The sequence below is a fragment of the Staurois parvus genome, unplaced genomic scaffold (assembly GCF_062004578.1).
Source record: "Staurois parvus isolate SC_StPar_1 unplaced genomic scaffold, SC_StPar_1.0 ptg001878l, whole genome shotgun sequence".
Lineage (NCBI taxonomy): Eukaryota > Metazoa > Chordata > Amphibia > Anura > Ranidae > Staurois > Staurois parvus.
This window is the reverse complement of record NW_028319674.1, coordinates 286473-311753: the sequence shown is the minus strand read 5'-3', so window position 1 is coordinate 311753 and position 25281 is coordinate 286473. Positions and strand designations below refer to the sequence as shown.

Here is a 25281-nt window from a genome sequence, read left to right as displayed (position 1 = left end):
GTCGTTGCTGTTTCAAAAATCCCAGAAAAAAAAAAAAACCTTGGTCACCGCCATCAGTGGGCGATCTGAACGGCTTTGTTCATTTCCAGGAGCCACCATGACCTACCTACCCAACCGGGTCAATATTTTGTTGGTGTCCACTTGCATCAGCGAAGAGCAGGAAAGAATCGATCTTTCAACATCTTCCACCGTGCTATAAAAAGCTCTTTGGACTGCAGCAAGCAATGGTTTTAGTTCAGTGATGCTCGAGAGGTGTATGGCGCACCACGGAGACAACTCATCCAAAACATGGTGGTCCTCTAGAAGGTCACCTATCCTTCCTCCCGCCAGGGAGAATCATTTTTCCAGTAGTTTCCCAAGTTCCTTCCATTACCACCATTGGTTTTTCAGTTGACCCTCCCAGCAGGAGTTCCCACATCCCACCAGCTGTTTTATTTTGTCACATTTTGCCGACATCCATTTTTAATGGCGCACGTAATTCCACATCATTCAAGATCGTTACATTCGGAAACATTTAACGCATCGATAATACAAACTATCTGCACATATCAGATACACAGCAGCAGATTTAAGGACATATTTAGGTGTCCAATCTCACCTTCTTAAGAAGGTAACACTTTTTTTTTTGAGAATTAGAAATTAAAGGGTTCAAATTGTATTTATTAAGAATCTAAATTTCCTATCTATCTGTCAGTGATGGTATTGATGGCACCTTTCCATTGAGACATTTTCTGTGCAGAACATTCGAGAAGAGGTTCTTTCATTGATTAATCGGTATCTTTGAAGATCGAGCCATTACTTGTAACCCCCCAAATGACTCCAATCTGACGTTTTCCAAACCTCTTTTGCCTTATGAACATAAAACAAGATTTATTTAAACTTTTTAATTCCTGACCGAGGGAGGAGTCAGAAGTAAACTTTGCTCCTGGTAGTCACCTCTTCTTGCAAGAAGAGTGGTCCGTGGACGAGAACATATAGCAAATATACATCAGGACACCAGAATTGGGTCCAAAGTATTTGGGGTCAAATGTACGCAGAAATACCAGAATTGGGTCCAAAATATTTGGGGTAAATGTACACCGAGAAACCAGAATTAGGTCCAAAATATTTGGGGTCAAATGTACACAGAGAAACCAGAATTGGGTCCAAAGTATTTGGGGTAAATGTACACCGAGAAACCGGAATTGGATCCAAAATATTTGGGGTAAATGTACACCAAGATACCAGAATTGGGTCCAAAGTATTTGGGGTAAATGTACACCGAGAAACCAGAATTGGGTCCAAAGTATTTGGGGGTCACCATTCTGTAACGTACGTGCTACTGAGAACTAGACCAGTCTGGTATACAGGTGAAACTCGAAAAATGAGAATCTGGTGCATTCATTCATTCATTCATTCATTCATTGATTTCAGTGCAGCAACTTAAAAGGTGACACTAATATATGAGACTCATTCCATGCAAAGCAAGATAGTTCCAGCCGTGATTTGTCATCATTGTGATGATTATGGCTTACAGCTCATGAAAACCCCAAATCCACAATCTCAGAAAATGAGAATATTCCATGCAATCAATAAAACACGGATTGTACATAGAACAATATCGCACCTCTGAAAAGTAGAAGCTGCATATGTACTCAGTACTTGGTTGGGGCCCCTTTTGCAGCAATTACGGCCTCAATGCAGCGTGGCATGGAAGCTATCAGCCTGTGGCACTGCTGAGGTGTTATGGAAGACCAGGATGCTTCAATAGCGGCCTTCAGCTCTTCTGCATTGTTCGGTCTCATGTCTCTCATCTTTCTCTTGGCAATGCCCCATAGATTCTCCATGGGGTTCAGGTCAGGCGAGTTTGCTGGCCAATCAAGCACAGTAATCCCACGGTCATTGAACCAGGTTTTGGTGCTTTTGGCAGTGTGGGCGGAGCCAAGTCCTGCTGGAAAATGAAGTCAGCATCCCCATAAAGCTGGTCTGTGGAAGGAAGCATGAAGTGCTCCAAAATCTCCTGGTAGATGGCTGCGTTGACCCTGGACTTAATGAAGCACAGTGGACCAACACCAGCAGATGACATGGCTCCCCAAATCAACACAGACTGTGGAAACTTCACACTGGACTTCAAGCATCTTGCAGTGTGTGCCTCTCCATTCTTCCTCCATACTCGGGGTCCTTGGGCCTCTCCATTCTTCCCCCATACTCGGGGTCCTTGGGCCTCTCCATTCTTCCTCCATACTCGGGGTCCTTGTGCCTCTCCATTCTTCCTCCATACTCGGGGTCCTTGGGCCTCTCCATTCTTCCTCCATACTCGGGGTCCTTGTGCCTCACCATTCTTCCTCCGTACTCGGGGTCCTTGGGCCTCCCCATTCTTCCTCCATACTCGGGGTCCTTGTGCCTCTCCATTCTTCCTCCATACTCGGGGTCCTTGGGCCTCTCCATTCTTCCTCCATACTCGGCGTCCTTGGGCCTCTCCATTCTTCCTCCATACTCGGGGTCCTTGGGCCTCTCCATTCTTCCTCCATACTCGGGGTCCTTGTGCCTCTCCATTCTTCCTCCATACTCGGGGTCCTTGGGCCTCTCCATTCTTCCTCCATACTCGGGGTCCTTGTGCCTTTCCAATCTTCCTCCATACTCTGGGTCCTTGTGCCTCTCCATTCTTCCTCCATATTCAGGGTCCTTGGGCCTCTCCATTCTTCCTCCATACTCGGGGTCCTTGGGCCTCTCCATTGTTCCTCCATACTCGGGGTCCTTGGTTTCCAAATGTGATGCAAAAGCTGCTCTCATCAGAAAAGAGGACTTTGGACCACTGAGGACAGACCAGGTCTGTTTTTCTTTAGCCCAGGTAAGACGCTTCTGATGTTGTTTGTTGTTCAGGAGCGGCTTGACAAGAGGAATACGACATTTGAAGCCCATGTCCAGGATCCCTCTGTGTGTGGTGGCTCTTGATGCACTGACTCCAGCCTCAGTCCACTCCTTGTGAAAGTCCCCAACACTTTTGAATGACATTTTCCTGACAATCCTCTCCAGGCTGCGGTCATCCCTGCTGCTTGTGCACCTTTTTCTCCCACACTTTTCCCTTCCACATAACTTTCTATTAATGTGCTTTGATACGGCACTTTGGGAACATCCAACTTCTTCTGCAATTCCCTTTTGAGGCTTTCCCTCCTTATGGAGGGTGTCAGTGATGGTGTCAGGTCAGCAGTCTTTCCCATGATTGGGATTCCTACTGAACCAGACTGAGAGACCATTTAGAGGCTCAGGAACCCTTTGCAGGTGTTATGGCTGAATGAGCTGATTAGAGTGGGACACTTTGAGCCGAGATTATTCCACCTTTTCACAATATTCTCATTTTCTGAGATTGTGGATTTGGGGTTTTCATGAGCTGTAAGCCATAATCATCACAATGATGACAAATCACGGCTGGAACTATCTTGCTTTGCATGGAATGAGTCTCATATATTAGTGTCACCTTTTAAGTTGCTGCACTGAAATAAATGAATGAATAAATGAATGCACCAGATTGTTTGAGTTTCACCTGAACTAGAACAAAGGTCACCTGACCAAAAATGACTTACATGGAGTCGCGGTGCGCAGAGACTCGTCATTCATACTACTTCCTCCAAGTGTTCGGCATTAATTCAGAAAATTGTAAAATGAAATGCCAACCGATACAATATCGCTGTTTAATGACCAAACTACACGGAGGCTGGAAGGTGAAGGAAGACTGGTCTGTACATGTCACGGATGAGGACGAGTTTTTACGCGGCATCATCAGCGAACGTTTGCGTAGTAACTGCCCCGCCACCTAAATGAAGGCAGAACTTTGCTCAAGCACCGATCAAACTGAACAGCGACGATGAAACCTGCTCTTATGATTTATTACCCTCATTAATAATTGATACAGGACCGTCGTGCCACGTGGCACCGCACAAATGTTACCAACGAACAACCACGGATGTGCAAGAAAGAAAAAAAAAAAATCGATCGACAAATACATCCGATTGTAGATGAAAGCCAGCGGCCGTTCTCAGAGCCGAGCTAAAGTGTCGGCTCTCCGCGTTTCATGTCATCATTATCCACGACGTTAATTTCCAAGTGCTCTTTCCAACGTGGCCGCCGTGGAGCGCGAGGACAGCCGCCGAGTCGCACCTGCAACCCCCGAAGAGCTCCGGGAGCCTCTCACATCAAACAGGCAAAAAAAAAAAAATGGGAGCTGTTGGCACTCTTTGGTAATTGCTACCTTTTTAAAGAGCAGATCAATGTCAGACATCTGTCCGGCTATTAGGGAGTAATTGCCGGCCGCAAGAAGCATCTTTTGGAGACGACTGGAGGTGGGGGGGGGGGGGGGGGGTTGGGGGGGGGGATTTACGTAAAGTGCCTCGATCGACACTGATCCTACTCTGCCATTCTTTTATTTCAGCTGGCACCGTCTCTGAGCGGCGAGGAACAATCGTTGTTACCAGCTGCCGCTGCCGTAAGTGGGACCCGGTGACCAGCCAGACTCACATCTTAACCCTTCAGCCGCCTGCAAGTCGCTTCTTCTCCGGCCCTCACCGGCATTCTATACCCCTCGCTGTCATTCTATACCCCTCGCCGGCAATCTATACCCCTCGCCGGCAATCTATACCCCTCGCCAGCAATCTATACCCCTCGCCAGCAATCTATACCCCTCGCCAGCAATCTATACCCCTCGCTGTCATTCTATACCCCTCGCTGTCATTCTATACCCCTCGCTGTCATTCTATACCCCTCGCTGTCATTCTATACCCCTCGCCGGCAATCTATAGCCCTCGCCGGCAATCTATACCCCTCGCCGGCAATCTATACCCCTCGCCGGCATTCTATACCCCTCGCTGTCATTCTATACCCCTCGCTGTCATTCTATACCCCTCGCCGGCAATCTATACCCCTCGCCGGCATTCTATACCCCTCGCCGGCAATCTATACCCCTCGCCGGCAATCTATACCCCTCACCGGCATTCTATACCCCTCACCGGCATTCTATACCCCTCGCTGTCATTCTATACCCCTCCCTGTCATTCTATACCCCTCCCTGTCATTCTATACCCCTCCCGGCATTCTATACCCCTCCCTGTCATTCTATACCCCTCGCCGGCATTCTATACCCCTCGCTGTCATTCTATACCCCTCCCTGTCATTCTATACCCCTCCCTGTCATTCTATACCCCTCGCCGGCATTCTATACCCCTCGCTGTCATTCTATACCCCTCCCTGTCATTCTATACCCCTCGCCATCATTCTATACCCCTCCCTGTCATTCTATACTCCTCGCCGGCATTCTATACCCCTCGCCATCATTCTATACCCCTCGCTGTCATTCTATAACCCTCGCCGGAAATCTATACCCCTCGCCGTCATTCTATACCCCTCGCCGGCAATCTATAGCCCTCGCCGGCACTCTGCGACCCTCACTGGAATTCTATAGCCCTTGCCGGTATTCTATACCCCTCGCCAGCATTCTATACCCCTCGCCGGCATTCTATACCCCTCGCTGTCATTCTATACCCCTCGCCAGCATTCTATACCCCTCGCCGGCATTCTATACCCCTCGCCAGCATTCTATACCCCTCGCCAGCATTCTATAGCCCTCGCCAGCATTCTGCAACCCTCGCTGTCATTCTATAGCCCTCGCCGGCATTCTATAGCCCTCGCCGGCATTCTATAGCCCTTGCCAGCATTCTATAGCCCTCGCCAGCATTCTGCAACCCTCGCCGTCATTCTATAGCCCTCGCTGTCATTCTCCAACCCTCGCCGTCATTCTATAGCCCTCACCGGCATTCTCCGACCCTCGCCGGCATTCTCTACCCCTAGCCAGCATTCTATAGCCCTCGCTGTCATTCTCCGACCCTCGCCGTCATTCTATAGCCCTCGCCGGCATTCTCCGACCCTCGCCGGCATTCTCTACCCCTAGCCAGCATTCTCTACCCCTCAACGGCATTCTATACCCCTCGCCAGCATTCTATACCCCTCGCCAGCATTCTATAGCCCTCGCCAGCATTCTGCAACCCTCGCTGTCATTCTATAGCTCTCGCCATCATTCTCCGAGCCTCGCCGTCATTCTATAGCCCTCGCGGCATTCTATAGCCCTCACCGTCATTCTATAGCCCTCGCTGTCATTCTCCGAGCCTCGCCGTCATTCTATAGCCCTCGCGGCATTCTATAGCCCTCACCGTCATTCTATAGCCCTCGCTGTCATTCTATAGCCCTCACCGTCATTCTATAGCCCTCGCCGTCATTCTATAGCCCTCACCGTCATTCTATAGCCCTCGCCGTCATTCTTTAGCCCTCGCTGTCATTCTCCGACCCTCGCCGGCATTCTATAGCCCTCGCCGGCATTCTATAGCCCACAGATAGAAAATCCACAATTTCACTGACTTCTCCCACCTCTGGCATTTGGAAAACTAAGTGGACAACGTTGTTGCGGAATTATCCGGACATTGTTGTTGCAGATCTAACTAGACCACATTGTTGCAGAATTGACTTGACAACTTTGTTTCTTTTTGCTGCATCCCAAGCAGGAATACAATGTGTCAAGCCGTCCAAACTTGCCCCTCATTACCGCTCCTCCGAGACGATTTTCCCTCCCACCCCCCCCCCCTCCGCAACACAATCTGCGGATGACCGAAACTTGAATCCTGGCGGCGGCGTCCTTTCACGTGCGTCTCATTTAAAAAGTAAATTAGTTTGGCCGTAGCCCCGGGATTTATTTTCCACTTTACCCAATTTATTAGGAGGAGATCTCGCAGAGAGATTGGAGGGTGAGCGGGAGAAATTGCTTGGACGGGAAGAGGGGTGGAGGGGGGGGGATGGGATTGGTTTGTGATGATGGAATTCTGCAAAAAAAAAAAAAAAATTTTTTTTTTCATCAACGTCAATTGTCAGCGGCCGCTGCGGCGACGCGACTCGATTGTGTTTACGTTCTTGAAGCGGCGAAAGTGACAGAAGCATCTAGGAAGCGCTAATCTGGACGGGGGAGACGAGTCGCGGGGGAACGAGGGAAGTCAATAAATCAGCCACTCACCGTCCTCTTTATCCAGCACCATCCTCCCAGAGGCTGCGGGGAGCCCGCTCTCGGACGCCTCCGTCTCCAGAAGGCTCCGCGTGTCTTTTCCAGGCAGCCGAGACACGCTACGATGCAGCTGAGCGTTCCGCCGTCAGCCGGCGACAAGGACGGCGCGACTCCCGGAGAGCTCGGATCACATTCAGGACGATGCGAAGACGCTTTCCTCCGGCGTAAACCAAGGCTGACGCTCTACCGGCGGAGCTGTCCGGGCTCGGACGGCTCGGTGGAGGGGGGGGGGATTCCAGGCGGCCGGCGTTCCCGGAACGTGATCTGCCTCGATTGGAACGGCAGGCGATGCCTGGAACCCCGAGGAGAGGAGGAAGAATATTCCGCGGGTGGGAAGGAGACGTCTTCGCTGCTTTTCTCCTCCGATTTATGTGCTGTGTGCTTTCCTGCCGCTGCCAGAGAACTGCGCTCATTTCCCAGAGTCCCTAAGATCTCCCTTGTTAATTAAATCAATTCATTACGGTGAGATCTGATTAGCGGCCTCCCCTCCCCCCCCCCTCACCCCCCCCCTTTGAATCAATTATTCAATACACAAACATAATTGGCTGTGCGCGGGGTGTCTAAGTATCAGCTTATTTAACTCCAAGGACACTAATTACCCCGAGGGCCACGCAAGTTTTCTCATTAATTTTAACAAAACACAAAAGCGCAGTCGTGAGTGCGTGTGTGTGTGTGCATGTGTGTGAGTGCGTGTGCACGTGTGAGAGTGCGTGTGTGCGAGTGCGTGTGCACGTGTGTGAGTGTGTGTGTGAGTACATGTGTGAGTGTATGTGTGAGTGCGTGTGTGAGTGCATGTGAGTGCACGTGTAAGAGTGCGTGTGCACGTGTGTGAGTGCATATGTGAGTGCGTGTGCACGTGTGTGAGTGCGTGTGTGAGTGTGTGTGCACATGAGTGCGTGTGTGTGTGCATGTGTGTGAGTGCGTGTGCACGTGTGAGAGCGCGTGTGTGTGAGTGCGTGTGCACGTGTGTGAGTGCGTGTGCACGTGTGTGAGTGCGTGTGTGTGTGCATGTGTGTGAGTGCGTGTGCACGTGTGAGAGCGTGTGTGTGTGAGTGCGTGTGCACGTGTGTGAGTGCGTGTGCACGTGTGTGAGTGCGTGTGTGTGTGCATGTGTGTGAGTGCGTGTGCACGTGTGAGAGTGCGTGTGTGTGAGTGCATGTGCACGTGTGTGAGTGCGTGTGCACGTGTGTGAGTGTGTGTGTGAGTACATGTGTGAGTGTATGTGTGTGTGTGTGTGAGTGCGTGTGAGTGCACGTGTAAGAGTGCGTGTGCACGTGTGTGAGTGCATATGTGAGTGCGTGTGCACGTGTGTGAGTGCGTGTGTGTGTGTGTGCACGTGAGTGCGTGTGTGTGTGCATGTGTGTGAGTGCGTGTGCACGTGTGAGAGCGCGTGTGTGAGTGCGTGTGCACGTGTGTGAGTGTGTGTGTGAGTACATGTGTGAGTGTATGTGTGTGTGTGAGTGCGTGTGTGTGCATGTGAGTGCACGTGTAAGAGTGCGTGTGCACGTGTGTGAGTGCATATGTGAGTGCGTGTGCACGTGTGTGAGTGCGTGTGAGTGTGTGTGCACGAGAGTGCGTGTGTGAGTGCATGTGTGAGTGCGTGTGCACGTGTGTGTGTGAACATGTGTGAGTGCGTGTGTGAGTGCGAGTGCATGTGTGTGAGTGAGTGCGTGTGCACCTGTGTGAGTGCGTGTGTGTGTGAACATGTGTGAGTACATGTGTGAGTGCGTGTGTGAGTGCGAGTGCATGTGTGTGAGTGCGTGTGTGACTGCATGTTTGCGTGTGTGAGTGCGTGTGCACGTGTGTGAGTGCATGTATGCGTGTGTGCATGAGAGTGTGTGCGTGTGAGTGCGTGTGTGCATGTGCGCGTGTGAGTGCGTGTGCATGCGTGTCCGTGAGTGCATGTGTGCGTGTACCTGTGTGAGTGTGTGCGTGAGTGCATGTGTGCGTGTACCTGTGTGAGTGCGTGTGCATGCGTGTGTGAGTGCGTGTGCATGTACCTGTGTGAGTGCGTGTGGTGGGGAGGGAGGGGGACAGCGATGACACCGTCTCATCATCCAGTCCGAGCTGCTCATCAGAGGGGACCCTCGCCGTGAAAACGCTTCCACGAACGTTTCTGATTGGGTCCCCGGGTCGTTACCGATCGGTTTGCAGCCTCCGCCGGGTCACCTCGGGTGCCTGTCGCATCAATGGTGCCGCGGAGGAGGAGGAGAAGCTCGGATTTGGCGCTTTGAAGGATCGGTCCACCCAAAGTGCGCGTTTCAGTGCTTGGTGGATGTTGAAGAATAAAATCAAATTATACATCTCTCGAGGGTTCTATTGCGGAGTTCCCGGGTCTGTATTATAAGGGGTTTCCACCATCCCTGCAATTATTTCCCGGGTCTGTACACCCACTGTGCCCATTATGAGGGGTTCCCACCATCAATGTGCTGAGTTCCCGGGTCTGTACACCCGCTGTGCCCATTATGAGGGGTTCCCACCATCCCTGTGCTGAGTTCCCGGGTCTGTACACCCGCTGTGCCCATTATGAGGGGTTCCCACCATCCCTGTGCTGAGTTCCCGGGTCTGTACGCCCGCTGTGCCCATTATGAGGGGTTTCCACCATCCTTGTGTAGAAATTCTACTCTAAATTCTGTATGATCAGGCTGTATGCAGCCTAGGCTGACTTTTATAATCGGCTTTCTGTACATTTGACCTAACCTCAGGTGATCTCTTTCTTCCACCTCCTCCCTGGGAGGTGTCCTTGGAGGCAGGGGCAGACTTACCACACTGCCCGAGGGCCCGGGGTCAGTAGGGGGCCCTATGAGATGCCCCTGGTACCTTTCATAGGCTTTTTGGGTGTGGTTTGAGTGTGGGCGAGGACACAGGGCCCCATAATCCCCTATTGCCCGGGGGCCCCATGAGTTGCCAGTCCGCCCCTGTTGGAAGATGACAACACCCAGAGTTATGGGTAGATTGACCCAGCCAACCACCAGGAGGTGTATGGCCAATGATGCATGCTGGGGGAGGGTATACATATTTGAGGGAACTTCCCGGAAACTCTCTTGCCCCCCAGGCTTTGATCTGGGGAGGACGTGTACTGATTATCGGAACCTCCCAGGACTGCTGTGGTGAGGACTTCCACTAGGAGGCAGGTCGGGGTCCATAGGCCTGAAGTTTGATGCTGCCCTTCCAGAAGGTGCCTCCAGGATGAGGGGAGCAGAAGGATGACCTGATAAGGGGCCTCCAGGATGAGGGGAGCAGAAGGATGATCTGATAAGGTGCCTCCAGGATGAGGGGAGCAGAAGGATGACCTGATAAGGGGCCTCCAGGATGAGGGGAGCAGAAGGATGACCTGATAAGGGGCCTCCAGGATGAGGGCAGCAGAAGAATGACCTGATAAGGGGCCTCCAGGATGAGGGGAGCAGAAGGATGACCTGATAAGGGGCCTCCAGGATGCGGGGAGCAGAAGGTTGACTTAATAAGGGGCCTCCAGGATGAGGGGAGCAGAAGGATGACCTGATAAGGGACCTCCAGGATGAGGGGAGCAGAAGGATGACCTGATAAGGGGCCTCCAGGATGAGGGGAGCAGAAGGATGATCTGATAAGGTGCCTCCAGGATGAGGGGAGCAGAAGGATGACCTGATAAGGGGCCTCCAGGATGAGGGGAGCAGAAGGATGACCTGATAAGGGGCCTCCAGGATGAGGGGAGCAGAAGGATGACCTGATAAGGGGCCTCCAGGATGAGGGGAGCAGAAGGATGACCTGATAAGGGGCCTCCAGGATGCGGGGAGCAGAAGGATGACCTGATAAGGGGCCTCCAGGATGAGGGGAGCAGAAGGATGATCTGATAAGGGACCTCCAGGATGAGGGGAGCAGAAGGATGACCTGATAAGGGGCCTCCAGGATGAGGGGAGCAGAAGGATGATCTGATAAGGGGCCTCCAGGATGAGGGGAGCAGAAGGATGATCTGATAAGGGGCCTCCAGGATGAGGGGAGCAGAAGGATGACCTGATAAGGGGCCTCCAGGATGCGGGGAGCAGAAGGTTGACTTGATAAGGGGCCTCCAGGATGAGGGGAGCAGAAGGATGATCTGATAAGGGACCTCCAGGATGAGGGGAGCAGAAGGATGACCTGAGAAGGGGCCTCCAGGATGAGGGGAGCAGAAGGATGATCTGATAAGGGGCCTCCAGGATGAGGGGAGCAGAAGGATGACCTGATAAGGGGCCTCCAGGATGAGGGGAGCAGAAGGATGACCTGATAAGGGGCCTCCAGGATGAGGGGAGCAGAAGGATGACCTGATAAGGGGCCTCCAGAATGAGGGGAGCAGAAGGATGACCTGATAAGGGGCCTCCAGGATGAGGGGAGCAGAAGGATGACCTGATAAGGGGCCTCCAGGATGAGGGGAGCAGAAGGATGACCTGATAAGGGGCCTCCAGGATGAGGGGAGCAGAAGGATGACCTGATAAGGGGCCTCCAGGATGAGGGGAGCAGAAGGATGACCTGATAAGGGGCCTCCAGGATGAGGGGAGCAGAAGGATGACCTGATAAGGGGCCTCCAGGATGAGGGGAGCAGAAGGATGACCTGATAAGGGGCCTCCAGGATGAGGGGAGCAGAAGGATGACCTGATAAGGGGCCTCCAGGATGAGGGGAGCAGAAGGATGACCTGATAAGGGGCCTCCAGGATGAGGGGAGCAGAAGGATGACCTGATAAGGGGCCTCCAGGATGAGGGGAGCAGAAGGATGACCTGATAAGGGGCCTCCAGGATGAGGGGAGCAGAAGGATGACCTGATAAGGGGCCTCCAGGATGAGGGGAGCAGAAGGATGACCTGATAAGGGGCCTCCAGGATGAGGGGAGCAGAAGGATGACCTGATAAGGGGCCTCCTGCAGAAGGAACTTCCCTGTCTATGAGTCCTGGGGGGCTGATGACAAGCGGCTGCCAGGAGACCCCACAGAACCACCCACTTCACCATCAAATATTGCCGATCTCCTCCGGTCTGTGAGAGGAACTGAAGTCATGTTTGGTCTTCTCCATGGAAGGAACTGTAGACACTCTCGGCTGTCCTGTGATCTCCAACCCTCCCTCAGATTTGCTCCAATAAACTCTCATCGAATAAATGACTGACAGAGTCTAAGAGGAACAGGCGTTATAAAGAGCCGACGGTTAACTTCTGTTGGAAATCCCGGGGCCCCTCAGAGCCTAGCTGACAAGACTTTTACAAGTTTTTTTTTTAATTTTTTGAACAGCCCTGTAGGGGGGGGGGGGGGGAGGGGGTGAGATATCAGGGGTCTAAACAGACACCCAACATTTGAGGAAGAGATCAAGGAAGCTCTCTAGTCTGAGGCCCCCTGTTCAGTCATCAACACAAGGAGGGCTACAGGGGGAGTGGTTTCGGTAATTGCACCCAATGGTGTCACTAGGGTTGGTGTCACCTGATGCAGCAAAGCGTGGTGTCACCCCCCACCCCCACCCACCCTCCTTCCAGCAGGACAGGCAGTATGGCACTGAGCAGGTTAGCACATTGGTGCGGCTCTCTCCCTGTTGATGTCCTCAGTGACCCCATTACTGTCCTCAATCCCCCCCCCAATAATGTCCTCAGTGACCCCATTACTGTCCTCAATCCCCCCCCCAATAATGTCCTCAGTGACCCCATTACTGTCCTCAATCCCCCCCCAATAATGTCCTAAGTGACCCCATTACTGTCCTTAATCCCCCCAATTACTGTTCTCAGGCCCCCCAGTTACTGTCCCTAGTCCCCAAATTATTCTCAGTCCCCCCAATAATGTACTCAGCCCGCCATTACTGTCCCCAGTAATCCCAATTGCTATCCCCAGTCCCCAAATTACTGTCCTTATCTCCCCATCACTGTCCGAAGGCCCCCAATTACTGTTCTTTAGCTTCCTCTTCCCCCTCCCCACAACAACACCCTACTACTGTCCTCAGCTACCCCCCCCACAGCTCCCCATTACTGTCCTCAGCTCCCACCCCCACAATGTCCCATTACTGTCCTCAGCTCCCACCCCCACAATGTCCCATTACTGTCCTCAGCTCCCCCCCCCAAATGCCCCATTACTGTCCTCAGCTCCCCCCCCCCCAAATGCCCCATTACTGTCCTCAGCTCCCCCCCCCCCCCAAATGCCCCATTACTGTCCTCAGCTCCCCCCCCCCAAATGCCCCATTACTGTCCTCAGCTACCACCCCCACCCCCCAATTGTCCCATTACTGTCCTCAGCTACCACCCCCACCCCCCAATTGTCCCATTACTGTCCTCAGCCCCCCTCCTTACAACACTCTGTTTCTGTCCTCAGCTTCCCCCCTTTTCAACTCCCCATTACTTTCCTCAGCCCCCCCCCCACATCACTGGTGATTGGTTGCTAGGACCACCCTGCATCCTAACAACCAATCACCTGCTGTTAACTCATATCCAGCGCTGTCCTGCCTCCCGCAGACGGCCCTCTGAGAGAATGACAGCCGCGCCTCGTAAATGGGGACCGGTGTCACCACCTCTGGCTGCGCCTGCTGCACCCCCATAGAAACGCCACTCTGGACCCCCCCACTAAACGTATGGGGCCCCCCCATACAGGAGGGCAGGTGCTACCCCCCCATATCATTTCAGCTTTCCCCAGGTGACAGGTACTCTTTTTGGAGACATCAGGGGTCTAATATTTTTTATTATTTTTATTTTATTTTTTTACACTTTTTTTTTTCATTTGACTTTATTGCTATCACAAGGAGGCTAACAAGCCTTTGTGATCGCTTTGGGCAGATGACAGGTACTCTTTATGGGGAAATCAGGGGTCTAATTTTTAATAATTTTTATTTATTTTATTTACTTGTGTTCCCCTTTTTATAATTACAGTTATTGCTATCACAAAGGGGCTAGCGAGTCTCCTTCCTTGTGACAGCATTGGGAGAGTGACAGGTACTCCGTGTGGAGACATCAGGGGGCCAGTTTTTTATTGTTTTTATTTATCAGGGGTCTAATATGTTTTATTTATTATTTTTATTTATTTTATTTTTATTTTTTACACTTTTTTTTTTCATTTAACTTTATTGCTATCACAAGGGGGCTAACGATCCCCTTGTGATAGCTTAGAGCAGGTGACAGGTACTCTTTATGGGGAAATCAGGGGTCTATTTTTTAATAATTTTTATTTATTTTATTTACTTGTGTTCCCCTTTTTATAATTACAGTTATTGCTATCACAAAGGGGCTAGCGAGTCTCCTTCCTTGTGACAGCATTGGGAGAGTGACAGGTACTCCGTGTGGAGACATCAGGGGGTCTGTTTTTTATTGTTTTTATTTATCAGGGGTCTAATATGTTTTATTTATTATTTTTATTTATTTTATTTTTATTTTTTACACTTTTTTTTTTCATTTAACTTTATTGCTATCACAAGGGGGCTAACAATCCCCTTGTGATAGCTTAGAGCAGGTGACAGGTGCTCTTTAAGAGGAAATCAGGGGTCTATTTGTTCATAATTTTTATTTATTTTATTTTATTGTGTCCCCCTTTTTGTATTTAACTTTACTGCTATCACAAGGAGGCTAACAAGTCTCCTTGTGTTTGTTTTGAGCAGGTGAAATGTACTCCTATGAGGACATCAGGGGTCTATTTTTTAAAATTATTTTTATTTATTTATTTTTTTTACACTTTTTTTCATTTAACTTTATTGCTACCACAAGGGGGCTAACGATCTCCTTGTGATAGCTTAGTGCAGGTGACAGGTGCTCTTTATGGGGAAATCAGGGGTCTATTTTTTCATAATTTTTATTTATTTTATTGTGTCCCCCTTTTTTTATTTAACTTTATTGCTATCACAAAGGGACTAACAAGTCGCCTTGTGATAGCATTGGGCAAGTGGCAGGTTTTTAAAAAAAAATATTTTTTTTTTCATTTAACTTTATTGCTATCACAAGGGGGCTAACAATCCCCATTGTGATAGCTTTGAGCAGGTGACAGGTACTCTTTATGGGGACATCAGGGGTCTTTTTTTTTTCATTATTATTATTTTTATTTATTTTATTTAGTTCTTTTTTACACTTTTTTTTGCTTTTTAACTTTACTGCTATCACAAGGGGGCTAACAAGTATCCTTGTGTTTGTTTTGAGCAGGTGAAAGGTACTCCTTATGAGGACATCAGGGGTCTATTTTTTTAAATTATTTTTATTTATTTATTTTTTTTACACTTTTTTTCATTTAACTTTATTGTTTTCACAAGGAGGCTAACAAGCCCCCTTGTGATCGCTTTGGGCAGGTGACAAGTCCTCTTTATGAAGACATCAGGGGTCTATTTATTATTATTATTATTATTATTATTATTAATAATAATAATAATAGTTATTATTATTACTATTATTTTATATATTATTATTATTTTATTATTTTTACACTTTTTTCATTTAACTTTATTGTTTTCACAAAGAGGCTAACAAGCCCCCTTGTGATCGCTCTGGGCAGGTGACAAGTCCTCTTTATGAAGACATCAGGGGTCTATTTTTTATTATTATTAATAATAATTATTATTATTACTATTATTTTATATATTATTATTTTATTTTATTATTTTTACACTTTTTTTCATTTAACTTTATTGTTTTCACAAAGAGGCTAACAAGCCCCCTTGTGATCGCTTTGGGCAGGTGACAAGTCCTCTTTATGAAGACATCAGGGGTCTATTTTTTATTATTATTATTATTATTATTATTAATAATAATAATTATTATTATTATTACTATTATTATATATATTATTATTTTATTTTATTATTTTTACACTTTTTTTCATTTAACTTTTTTGTTTTCACAAGGAGGCTAAAAAGCCCCCTTGTGATCGCTTTGGGCAGGTGACAAGTCCTCTTTATGAAGACATCAGGGGTCTATTTTTTATTATTATTACTATTATTTTATATATTATTATTATTATTTTTTTTTTTTACACTTTTTTCCATTTAACTTTATTGCTACCACAAAGGGGCTAACGAGCAGACTGCGTAAGATGGGCGCCGCCCCCTTTGGGGACTTCACATCGCCGTCTGTTAATCTAGACGGCTTTTGGATAAATCTTCGCTTTCCTCAGAACTGCATTTTTTTGGAGGTTTTTTTTCCTGTATAATTTTGTTTGTTTTTTTCGCCTCCTTTTGGCGCCGCGATATCTTTCCCTGCGCGGATTATTTTCTTTCCTCGCCTTTGTTTTATGTTTGTGAATTTGGAATCCGCCGTGGTTTTTCTTAATCCGGCGCTCTGGATTTGCCACACAGGCTCTGTCAGCGGAGAAGTTGCCCCTTTTGGCGATTCCGCGTATTATCTTCAAAGTGCACCTTGCCGGCGACATGAATGGAGGCAGCAGCTGGTGGCGGCATTGCCAAGCTGACTAAAGACACGAGCGTCGCTTTCTTGGCGTCCTCGCTGCAGCGCCCTGAGGGGGGGGGGGGGGAGAGGGGGAGGGGGGGTAGTGTCAGTATTTTAGAATGATTGTTGCAATTCTTTTTTTTTTTAATAATAAATGGAGTGGCCATAAAAATAGACCCCAGTCCTCTATGGGGGGGGGGGGCTGGGACTGCCAATGTCAGCCATACTCATTCTACACAAGCAATGGGGACCTATAGTGATGTCATAGTGATGTCATAGTGATGTCATGGTTACAGAATATACGGAATGGACTTAGAGTGTGACACTACCAGGGGCGGACTGACCATTTGGAAACTCAGGCACTGCCCGAGGGCCCGGGGTCAGTAGGGAGCCCCATGAGATGCCCCTGGTACCTTTTTCATAGGCTTTTTTGAGTTTGGGCAAGGACACAGGGGCCCATGGTCCCCTATTGCCCGGGGGCCCCATGAGTTGACAGTCCGCCCCTGGACTCTACAGACATCACAGTGTGATCCACAGGAGAGCAGGTTCAGGCAGACTCTTCAATATCTTTACAGGGCTGTGTGAACTAATTTCCAACACGATATACAGCAACAGTGATCAGACTGTACATTGTAACTTTGTAGAAGGAGGAGGGGTCATTTCCTCATTCTCCTCCCCCAGTGATCAGACTGTACATTGTAACTTTGTAGAAGGAGGAGGGGTCATTTCCTCAGTCTCCTCCCCCAGTGATCAGACTGTACATTGTAACTTTGTAGAAGGGGGAGGAGTCATTTCCTCAGTCTCCCTTCCCCCAGTGATCAGACTGTACATTGTAACTTTGTAGAAGGAGGAGGAGTCATTTCCTCAGTCTCCCTTCCCCCAGTGATCAGACTGTACATTGTAACTTTGCAGAAGGAGGAGGAGGAATTCCTCAGTCTCCTCCCCCAGTGATCACACTGTACATTGTAACTTTGTAGAAGGAGGAGTCATTTCCTCAGTCTCCTTCCCCAGTGATCAGACTGTGCATTGTAACTTTGTAGAAGGAGGAGGAGGCATTTCCTCAGTTTCCCCTCCCCCAGTGATCAGACTGTACATTGTAACTTTGTAGAAGGAGGAGGAGTCATTTCCCTAGTCTCCCCTCCCCCGGTGATCAGACTGTACATTGTAACTTTGTAGAAGGAGAAGGAATCATTTCCCTAGTCTCCCCTCCCCCGGTGATCAGACTGTACATTGTAACTTTGTAGAAGGAGGAGGAGGCATTTCCTCAGGAAATGAATTTGAGTCAAATTCAAATACGAAAAGAATAGAATAGAATAGATTAGAATAAAATAAAATATCACACCATAATGAAAAATTTGTCCAGATTTCGATTTGAAACAAAACTGAGCGCAGATGTATAGTGTTTATGTAAAACTGGATATATCGGATATTGTTCTGTTACAAATGCCACTTTCTGCATTGACATACCTCCTTAGATCTGGACAGCGGGGTCACCTGCTGACGTGGCAACATCCACAGGCAGCTTAACTCTTCAATAGGACACAGAAGTTGAATCCAGTGCACTTTTAGTTCAGATAATTGCAGTACAGAGGAAGCCCTTCCAGTCTTTTGAAGTGAAAGAACACAATGACTTTCCTAAGCCTAGTCCTTATGAATAACTATCACCGACTAAGGAAATGAGGAAGAAATAGGGAGGGGCTAGCTAGGACTAAACTAACTAGCACTAAACTGAAGGGCAGGACGGGGGAAGATACCAAAATCACATTAGTAAACAAGTCAGGGTGTCCAGAAACCACCGCTAGATGTCAAATTTTAGCCTAAAGAGGTTCAGCTCAAGACTTCAGGTGACCGAAGATGCCAACCCAGAGGAAGCCTGGGCAGAGATCTTGGCACCAGTGAGGGATCTCAGGGACTTTCCATCACTGATGGGGAGGGGAGTAGATATACACTGTTATGTCCAAACCACCCAACTTCTACCCACCAAGAGCTCTCTCTGAGGTTCAGCTCAAGACTTCAGGTGACTGAAGATGCCAACCCAGAAGAAGCCTGGGCAGAGATTTTGGCACCAGTGAGGGATCTCAGGGACGTTCCATCACTGGAGGGGAGGTGAGTAGATATACACTGTTGTGGCCAAACCACCCAACTTCTACCCACCAAGAGCTCTCTCTGAGGTTCAGCTCAAGACTTCAGGTGACTGAAGATGCCAACCCAGAAGAAGCCTGGGCAGAGATCTTGGCACCAGTGAGGGATCTCAGGGACGTTCCATCACTGGAGGGGAGGTGAGTAGATATACACTGTTGTGGCCAAACCACCCAACTTCTACCCACCAAGAGCTCTCTCTGAGGTTCAGCTCAAGACTTCAGGTGACTGAAGATGCCAACCCAGAAGAAGCCTGGGCAGAGATCTTGGCACCAGTGAGGGATCTCAGGGAGTTCAAGACATCAGGTGACTGGAGATGCCAACCCAAAAGAAGCTTGGGCAGAGATCTTGGCACCAGTGACAGATCTCAGGGACGTTCCATCACTGGAGGGGAGGGGAGTAGATATACACTATTATGTCCAAACCACCCAACTTCTACCCACCTAGATCTCTCACTGAGGTTCAGCTCAAGACTTCAGGTGACTGGAGATGCCAACCCAAAAGAAGCTTGGGCAGAGATTTCGGCACCAGTGAGGGATCTCAGGGACGTCCCATCACTGGATGGGAGGTGAGTAGATATACACTGTTATGGCCAAACCACCCAACTTCTACCCACCAAGATCTCTCACTGACTAAAATTCTTACTTGCTTCTGTCCCTCTAAACCAGGGGTAGGCAACCTGCGGCTCTCTAGCTGTTGTGGAACTACATTTCCCATGAGGCATTGCAAAGATTACAAAACTGACAGTTACAGCTATGACTTGCAGAGGCATGATGGAACTTGTAGTCCTGCGGCTCTCAGGTTGCCTACCCCTGCACCGTCCCGGTGTTTCCACACTCACCCTTACATCGAGAAGCACTATGAAGCCTAGGATTGGACAGTCACTCACAATCCGACTCCAGGTCACCATGCCTCATGGTTGGCTGTCCTGATCTCCACCATCCTGGACTTTCTCTATGACCTCTGACCCCCAACTCCTGCTCTCCGTCCTACTTTGATGCTCATCTTGCCGATCCTCATTGACCAACAGCTGGACCGGTCAACCTAACTCTCAACCCTCAACGCCCTGTCTGACCTTCCCCCTGACCCCAATTATCCTCCATCTGACCCTTGGCTTTTCAGGTACTGACCTCATCTATCGATCGCTGATATCTCCGTTACCTCGGATCGATGTCCGGACTTCCTCTGTTGTATTATGGCCGTAATACGGACCGCTGAACAACGGCACACGTGCAGCACGCAGCTTTCCTGGAAGGACATCGAGGTGCTATATATAGCTGGGAGAGGCGCAAACCGGCGTTTATCCAGATTCTCCAGTGGTCTCCAAACTGCGACTCGGGGGGCCAGATGGGGCCTATCGCTTGGTATCCAAAATGTTTTTTAATTTAAGTCTATTTTATTTTTTTTTATTTTAATTTAAATATATTTTTGTTTAAATTTAAGTAATAAATTAATATTAAACAATCAATTTTTAAAATGTATCAATTTATAAATAAATATATATATATATATACAGTATATCCACAGTATACACACACATATATATATATATACACAGTATACACACACATACAGTAGCAAGAAAAAGTATGTGAACCCCTTGGGATTACGTGGAGTTTGCATGAATTGGGCATAAAATGTGCTCTGAACATCATCTAAGTCACAACAATAGAAGAACACAGTCTGCTGAACATAATACTACACAAACATTAGATGTTGCCATGGTTTAATTGCACATAACATGTAAACATTCACAGTGCAGGGAGGAAAAAGTATGTGAACCTTTGGACTTAATAACTGGTTGACCCTCCTTTGGCAGCAATAACCTCAACCAAACGTCTCCTGTAGTTGCAGATCAGACCTGCACAACGATCTGGAGTCATTTTGGACCACTCCTCTTCACAAAACTGTTTCAGTGTAGCAATATTCTTGGGATGTCTGGTGTGAATCGCTCTTTTAAGGTCCTGCCACAGCATTTCAATCGGGTTGAGGTCAGGACTCTGACTGGGCCACTCCAGAAGGCGTATTCTGTGCTGTTGCAACCATTGTTTTGTTGAATTACTTGTATGCTTTGGGTCATTGTCCTGTTGCATCACCCATCCTCTGCGGAGCTTCAGTTGGCGGACAGATGGTCGTATGTTTTCCTGCAAAATGTCTTGATAAACTCTGGAATTAATTTTCCCATCAATGACAACAATCCATCCAGGCCCTTAAGCAGCAAAGCAGCCCCAAACCATGATGCTCCCTCCGCCATGTTTCACAGTGGGGATGAGGTTTTGATGTTGGTGTGCTGTGCCTTTTTTTCTCCACACATAGTGTTCTGTGTTCTTCCCAAACAACTCCATCTTGGTTTCATCTGTCCACAGTATATTTTGCCAGTAGTGCTGTGGAACATCCAGGTGCTCTTTTGCAAACTTCAAACGTGCTGCAATCTTCTTTTTGGACAGCAATGGCTTCCTCCGTGGTGTCCTCCCATGTACTCCATTCTTGTTTAATGTTTTCCTTATTGTAGATGTGTCAACAAAAATGTTAGCATGTGCCAGAGATTTCTGTAGGTCTTTAGCTGACACTCTGGGATTCTTCTTTACCTCATGCAGCATTCTGCGCTGTGCTCTTGCAGTCATTTTTACAGGACGACCCCGCCTAGGGAGAGTAGCAACAGTGCTAAACTTTCTCCATTTGTAGACAGTCTGTCTTACCATGGACACATGAACATCAAGGTTCAAGGAGATACTTTTGTAACCCTTTCCAGCTTCATGCAAGTCAACAATTCTTGATCGTAGGTCTTCTGAGAGCTCTTTTCTGCGAGGCATGGTTCACATCAGACAGTGCTTCTTGAAACCAGTAAACCCAAAAACAGGTGTGTGTTTTTTAAGGGCAGGACAGCTGTCAGCAACACATCCAATATCATCACACTGATTGGAGTCAAGGTTGGCTCACTCCTGGCTCCAATTAGCTCTGGGAGAAGTCATTAAGCTAGGGCCTCACATACTTTTTCCTCCCTGCACTGTGAATGTTTACATGTTATGTGCAATTAAACCATGGCAACATCTAATGTTTGTGTAGTATTATGTTCAGCAGACTGTGTTCTTCTATTGTTGTGACTTAGATGACGTTCAGAGCACATTTTATGTCCAATTCATGCAAAACTCCACGTAATCCCAAGGGGTTCACATACTTTTTCTTGCAACTGTATATATATATACACAGTATACACACACACATATATATATATATATAAACATACACAGCTCAAAAAAAAGAAAGGCAGACTTTGTGATCCGAGTCGCATCAAGCCAATGAAACTCCTGGGATATGGATCTGGTCAGGTAAGTCACAGTGGGGGTTGTGCTCTAGATGGGCAACAATGAGACGACCCCCAAAACAGGAATGGTTTTACAGGTGGGGGCCACTGACAATTTTTTCCCTACTCATCTTTTCTGACTGTTTTTCACTAGTTTTGCACTTGGCTAGGGGCCAGATGGGGCCTATTGCTTGTTTTTTTATCTAAAATAATTTTTTATTTACCTTTATTTACATTTTTTTATTTGAATTTAAATATATTTTTGTTTAAATTTAAGTCATAAATTAAAATTAAACAATCGATTTTTAAAATGTATTATTTAATTTTATTTGTTATTGAATAAATGTATATTTATTTTCTTAACATTTTTTTCTGCCTATGTTTTAAAATGTATTACTTGCTTTTATTTGCTCTTTTATGTATGTAGCATTTTGTTTGATCAATTTATTTGTATTTTTTTATTTAAATTTAAATAATACATTTAAAAAAAATATATATATACACACATATATATATATATATATATATTAAACATATACTGTTCAAAAAAATTACATGAAGACTTTGTAATCTGAGTCGCATCAAGTCAATGACACTCCTGGGATAAGGATCTGGTCAGGGAAGTCGCAGAGGGGGTTGTTCATCAGTTTCAGCTGCTTTGGTGTTCATGAAATTAACAACAGGAGCACTAGATGGGCAACAATGAGACCACCCCCAAAACAGGAATGGTTTTACAGGTGGAGGACACTGACATTTCTTTCTCTCCTCATCTTCTCTGACTGTTTTTCACTCGTTTTGCATTTGGCTCGGGTCGGTGTCACTACTGGTAGCATGAGGCCATACCTGGACCCTACAGAGGTTGCACAGGCAGTCCAACTCCTCCAGGATGGCACATCACTACATACCATTGCCAGAAGGTTTGTCTCCCAGCACAGTCTCAAGAGCACGGAGGAGATTCCAGGAGACAAGAGCATGGAGGAGATTCCAGGAGATGAGAGCATGGAGGAGATTCCAGGAGACGAGAGCATGGAGGAGATTCCAGGAGACAAGAGCATGGAGGAGATTCCAGGAGACAAGAGCATGGAGGAGATTCCAGGAGACAGGCAGTTACTCTAGGAGAGCAGTACGGGACTATAGAAGGTCCTTAACCCATCAGCAGGACCGGTATCTGCTCCTTTGTGCAAGGAGGAACAGGATGAGCCCTGCCAGAGCCCTACAAAATGACCTCCAGCAGGCCACTGGTGGGAATGTCTCTGACCAAACAATCAAAAATAGACTTCATGAGGGAGGCCTGAGGGCCCAACGTGCTCTAGTGGGCCCTGTGCTCACTGCCCGGCACCATAGAGCTGGATTGGCATTGGCCATTGAACCCCAGAATTGGCAGGTCCACCACTGGCGCCCTGTGCTTTTCACAGATGAGAGCAGGTTCCCCCTGAGCACATGTGACAGACGTGAAAGGGTCTGGAGAAGCCGTGGAGAACGTTCTGCTGCCTGTAACATGGTTCAGCATGACTGTTCTGGTGGTGGGTCAGTGATGGTCTGGGGGGGCATCTCCATGGAGGGACACACAGACCTCTACAGGCTAGACAATGGCACCCTGACTGCCATTAGGTATCGAGATGAAATCCTTGGATCCATTGTCAGACCCTACACTGGTGCAGTGGGTCCTGGGTTCCTCCTGGTGCAGTGGGTCCTGGGTTCCTCCTGGTGCAGTGGGTCCTGGGTTCCTCCTGGTGCAGGGGGTCCTGGGTTCCTCCTGGTGCAGTGGGTCCTGGGTTCCTCCTGGTGCAGACAATGCCAGGCCTCATGTGGGGAGAGTATGCAGGCAGTTCCTGGAGGATGAAGGAATTGATACCATTGAATGGCCCCCACACTCCCCTGACCTAAATCCAATAGAACACCTACGCTTTGTGAATGGTCCAGCAGTCTTCTGGGACCTCTCATCAAGTGTTCCAGAAAACTACAGGGAGGGAGGGGGGAAGGACAACTCTGCAGAAGTGGGAGCGGGTATCTGTCAGATTCGTGTACCCTTCCCCCCCCCTGCTCCCCAAAGGTCCGCAGTCTCTGGTCATCTCCTGTACTGTGTCCGCAGTCTCTGGTCATCTCCTGTACTGTGTCTGCAGTCTCTGGTCATCTCCTGTACTATGTCCGCAGTCTCTGGTCATCTCCTGTACTGTGTCTGCAGTCTCTGGTCATCTCCTGTACTGTGTCCGCAGTCTCTGGTCATCTCCTGTACTGTGTCTGCAGTCTCTGGTCATCTCCTGTACTGTGTCCGCAGTCTCTGGTCATCTCCTGTACTGTGTCCGCAGTCTCTGGTCATCTCCTGTACTGTGTCCGCAGTCTCTGGTCATCTCCTGTACTATGTCGGCAGTCTCTGGTCATCTCCTGTACTGTGTCCGCAGTCTCTGGTCATCCCCTGTACTGTGTTGGCAGTCTCTGGTCATCCCCTGTACTGTGTCCGCAGTCTCTGGTCATCTCCTGTACTATGTCCGCAGTCTCTGGTCATCTCCTGTACTGTGTCCGCAGTCTCTGGTCATCTCCTGTACTGTGTCCGCAGTCTCTGGTCATCTCCTGTACTGTGTCTGCAGTCTCTGGTCATCTCCTGTACTGTGTCCGCAGTCTCTGGTCATCCCCTGTACTGTGTTGGCAGTCTCTGGTCATCCCCTGTACTGTGTCCGCAGTCTCTGGTCATCTCCTGTACTATGTCCGCAGTCTCTGGTCATCTCCTGTACTGTGTCTGCAGTCTCTGGTCATCTCCTGTACTGTGTCCGCAGTCTCTGGTCATCTCCTGTACTGTGTCCGCAGTCTCTGGTCATCTCCTGTACTGTGTCCGCAGTCTCTGGTCATCTCCTGTACTGTGTCCGCAGTTTCTGGTCATCTCCTGTACTGTGTCCGCAGTCTCTGGTCATCTCCTGTACTATGTCTGCAGTCTCTGGTCATCCCCTGTACTATGTCCGCAGTCTCTGGTCATCTCCTGTACTGTGTCCGCAGTCTCTGGTCATCTCCTGTACTGTGTCCGCAGTCTCTGGTCATCTCCTGTACTGTGTCTGCAGTCTCTGGTCATCTCCTGTACTGTGTCCGCAGTCTGTGGTCATCTCCTGTACTGTGTCCGCAGTCTCTGGTCATCTCCTGTACTATGTCTGCAGTCTCTGGTCATCTCCTGTACTGTCCGCAGTCTCTGGTCATCTCCTGTACTGTGTCTGCAGTCCATTGGTTCAGAATATATTTTTTCTTGTCTTTTGGAGCAAAAAGTTTGGTAATTTCATTCACTCACGTGGGGACTTTTCTGGATTAGAAGGACTTGTTTTTATTCAATCACATTTTATTCTTTTTTTTGTGGACTTCTTTGAAGTATTTCTGCGTTTGATGAATTGGAATTTTATTTAATTTCATTGATTTTTATATATTTATATTTATCTGCTATA

At 48.2% G+C, this 25281-nt stretch overlaps 1 protein-coding gene across 1 annotated transcript in view; it reads right to left on the bottom strand.

Moving 5' to 3' along the window:
- The window catches only part of LOC149433924 (rhombotin-1), a 180249-nt gene extending 172748 nt beyond the window's left edge, over positions 1-7501 (bottom strand). The window contains exon 1 of the mRNA XM_089664282.1: positions 7031-7501. Within this exon, the coding sequence (XP_089520408.1) occupies positions 7031-7052 (22 nt within the window). The 5' untranslated portion in view covers positions 7053-7501. The remainder of the gene's footprint in view (positions 1-7030) is intronic.
- Between the last annotated feature and the right edge of the window lie 17780 nt (positions 7502-25281).